The following is a 3,975-nucleotide window of genomic DNA, read 5'->3' on the forward strand; positions in this document are numbered from 1 at the left end:
TTTTAAGCCATGTTCATTCCAACCATCCAGCTAAACCATTGGCCACAGCTCATGAACCAGTATGTGTGTGTATGGTCACACATCTGGCCATTTTTTCTTCCAAGAAAAGTGGGCAACAAGATGCCATGGCCAAAATTTTGCCGTTTTGTCTTCCCACTTTGGGAGATTTTGCTTCACCATGTCCTTCGGGGATGTCCCAGGGAGGGGCGGTCGTGCTGCGGCTGTCCACTCTGAGTATTACCTGCATGTTGCACACAACCATCTGTAAACCAGGCCTATGTCTCCTCTTCCTCTGTCAACCCATCATAGGGAGCTCCCCATGAGACCATAGATGCAGGCTGGGTGAGAGAAAGTGGTGTAGCAAGTGGGGACCTGGGCATCTGGGCCATTTCTTCATGCAATTTGCCTATGCCTTCAGGGCCTGCTTGGTCCTGATCTTGTATATACCACTTCCATTTGATGATGGAGTGTTTGTGCACCCCCAGCTTCGTGGCTGGGTGGCTCACATCACTCCCAGAAATAATGTTTGCCAGTTTTCCGGGTACCCCCTTAGCCCAACTGACACACCAAATTAACCCATCACAATAACTGGAAACAAAAATTTATTATTAACTCTCACATTGCTGTGGGTTGACTAGACTCAGCTGGGTGGACCTCTCTTGGGGACTTTCATGTGGTTACAGCCCCGTGGTGTACAGGTTGGCAGGGCTGGATTCTTCATGCACACACCTGGTGCCTTATTTGAGATGCTAGAATACCAATCTCTCCCTCTACGTGCAGCCTCTCCATGTAGCTAGCTTGGGCTTCCTCACAGCATGGAGGGTAGTTGGACTTCTTACATGGTGGCTGGTTTTCCCTGGAATGAGTGTTCTAAGAGTCTTAGGTAGAAGCTGCAAGGTTTCTTGTGACTTGGCCTTGAATGTCACACAGCATCACTTCCATCATGTTCTGTTGGCCCACGGCAAGTCACAGTCCAGCTTGGATTCGAAGGGAGGCACCACATAAGCGTGTGGATGTTAGGAGGTGTGGTTACTGGGGGTCATCTCTGGTCATACTGGGGACCAGCTATTATGGGGGGAAGAAGAGATGTGGTGAAGTAGGCAGGTCAGAAGACCTTGGTCTTCACTCTACTGGTCACCCTTGGACAAGTCTCTGGACCTTTCTGGGACTCAGCTTCCCACAGTATAAATGACAGAAGCAGGCTAGATGATCTGGAAGTTTCCCCTGGTACCAAAAGACATGGGCTTGGGTCCCTCAAAGCTCAAGGCTGGCCCCCCACTCCAGGCTGGGTCTCTGGTGGAGTGGGTGGGTCAGTTGCTCCCCTCCGACTCCCTTGACCCCCAGCTAGGCTCCCAGACATGAGAACTGGGAACAGCTGGAGATTTAAGTCCTCGGCTTGAGGAAAAAAAAAATCACCCTCCCTAGCCATCTCTGGGCACATTACTCACAAGTTCATTACTGTTTAATTTAATCACCAAATGTCATCCGAATGCCATTTATTTTGCCTTCTCACCAGAGATTTACCTATTTATTTTACATTTCAAATGAATTGCTCATTATTCTGTCATTTGGGGTTTTATTTTGTAATTCATTTGGCAAGTTCTGACAAGTTGAAAACGATGCTGTATTGAACACGGTACCTTCCGGGCCCCCTCTCAGGGGTCCCTCCCCTCAAAGCCCCCCACCCCGTGCCTAGCATCTCCCCTCAGGAGGCCAGCCCAGGACTCTCCACCTTTCTGATGGGAGAGAGACACAACATTCTGGACTTTCCTCCTCAGGTCCAAACCCTGTGTCCATGACACTCAGATGCATGCCAAGGACTGAGCTCTCCTGTCTGTGCCTCAGGTAGGTCACCTGTCTGTGCCCCTGCCCAAGCTGTGGTCCCCAGCCATGGCCCTTGCCACCTGAGTCATTTATTGTGGTGCTTGAAGCTACAAATCCAAGTACCTGCAGCACAAGAAGTTAGAAGATGAGCTCCCCAGAAGCCTGGACATCTGCAGCAAGGGGACTCCGCAGGCCACCGGCTTTGAAGTGATGGTAGCAGGGAAGTTGTTTCACTCCAAGAAGGGAGGTGATGGGTACACGGACATGGAGAGTAAGTTTCTGAAGTTGTTGGCTGCGATCAGAGCCGCCTTGGCTCAAGGCTAATGTGTCCTGAAGGTAGAGTCCAATGACCTTGGTCCAGCCCCTCACGACAGACACATCAAGATAGGAAGGACTGAAATGTCTTGTGGATGCCTGATCTTTCTTTGATGTCCCTGTGGTCACCAGGTGGGGCAGAGACTGACGCCCGTGGTCCTTGCCTGTGTGTGTGTGCGTGTGTCCCTGGGAGTGTAGCCCTGCGTCCTGTCCTCCCTCTCCCTGCTTTTCTCTTCCCTCTCCATGCATCCCCTATCCCTCTGGCTTCTCTCTGGCTCCCGGCTTCCTTCTCAGGGGGTGGCCAAGACAGGGATCTGGGTGGGTGAGTTGCAGATTTCAGCAGTGTTGGCAATGGTTCGTTATCCAGTAAACATTGGATGAGTTTTTGAAAAAGAGAAAGAAAGCTCAGGACGGGCTCTGCAGTTAACAACCTTGATGAGAGTTCTGATTTTGCCACTTGGTTATCAGTCTCGGACCTTAATTCCCTCGGGCAAACGGCTTAACTTCTCTGAGCCACAGTTCCCTCATCTGTAAAATGGGACGGTAGGGCTGTTGTGAAGGTTTAGTGGGACTGGGCACATCGTTAGCGCTCCCTGAAGTAGTCGGGAGCTCATTTTATCCTAAACCCAAGGTAGACCAGGTTGACCCAAAGCAGCCCTTGCCACGAAGCAGGGGACTAAAGGTCAGAGGGCTTGAAGAATTAGTTGACTGCAACAGGCAGTTCCAGGGCACCGGTGCTGTGCAGGGGCCTGCCAGGGTGGTGCTGCCCCCCTCCTTCAGCCTCAAGTCTCGTGGGGAGGCTTTCATTCGTGGGCTTAGCCCCAGCAGCCCTCCCAGGCTTCTTTGCTGCTGCCTGAGAACAGGTGTGGAGCCAGCAACCCCGGAAGGGCCCTCAGTCTAAGACACTGATAGCCTCTCAGCCTGGACCCAGTACTCACATCTGTGTCATCACATCTGGTACCTCCAGGCAACTTTATGGGCTGCGCAGCAAAGCCAGAAAGGCTCTGAGCTTGGCTTCCTCCAAATAGCTGGGGAGCCCCCTCCTCAAGATTATGATTCTTCAGCCTGGGGTGGATCTCCAGGGGACTCAGAACAACTGCCTTCTGTGTGTCCTTCTCCAATCCAGAAGCTCCTCAGGCCTCTTGGAGTCTTGAAAAAAAATTTTTTTATTTGCTTTTCTAATTACAAGATCAATACCTATCTGTTGGAGGACCCTGGGAAAGCACAGAAAAACCCGCACTGGGGAAAGTGCAATGCCACTCCTGGAAAGCGCTAAAGTAACTAGTGATTCACTCCCAGTCTTTGTGTGTACATGACATAGCTTACTGTGTTCCCCTGCACTGTTCCAGCCTGCCTTTCCAGTTAAGGGAACAATGCTCGTAGGTATTCCTCTTCAGTGGGACTTTCAGCGTCTGTTTCTGTCCCGCATCCCCACTCTGGGACTGGTTCAATGTATCTTCCTCTCTCTGGAAGATTTGCCTTCCTTTTCGTATATCCTAATCTTTACCCAGCATCCTCAGATTCCCCACCCTTAAATATGTCTCCTCTTCCCCTCCCCTCCCCCTAAGCCATTGTCCTTGTTCCCTCTTTACTGTCAGTTTTCTGAAAAAAGTTATCTTCCCAGCCCATCCCTGGATCTCCCTTTAGTGTCTTCATTTCCTGACCCCAAAAGTGAGGCTTTTGTCCCTCCCCATCTCTGAGATGCTTCAGGGTAGGGCCATCTAATCGAAATAAAATGCCAGTTACACATGGAATTAAAATTTTTCTAGCGGCCACCTTCAAAAAGTAAAAAGAGAGGGGTGCCTGGGTAGCTTAGTCGGTTGAGCGTCCAACTCT

The 3,975-nt window shown here is 50.8% G+C and overlaps 1 protein-coding gene across 1 annotated transcript; it reads left to right on the forward strand.

The window, feature by feature from the left end:
• The first annotated feature begins 1,887 nt into the window (after nt 1-1,887).
• Nucleotides 1,888-2,219, forward strand: LOC125913118 (selenoprotein W-like). Its single transcript, XM_049618101.1, is given in 1 exon segment — nt 1,888-2,219. A coding segment is annotated over 1 exon segment (258 nt). The 5' UTR covers nt 1,888-1,890; the 3' UTR covers nt 2,149-2,219.
• Nucleotides 2,220-3,975: the final 1,756 nt, after the last annotated feature.

The sequence above is a fragment of the Panthera uncia genome (assembly GCF_023721935.1).
Source record: "Panthera uncia isolate 11264 chromosome C1 unlocalized genomic scaffold, Puncia_PCG_1.0 HiC_scaffold_4, whole genome shotgun sequence".
NCBI lineage: Eukaryota > Metazoa > Chordata > Mammalia > Carnivora > Felidae > Panthera > Panthera uncia.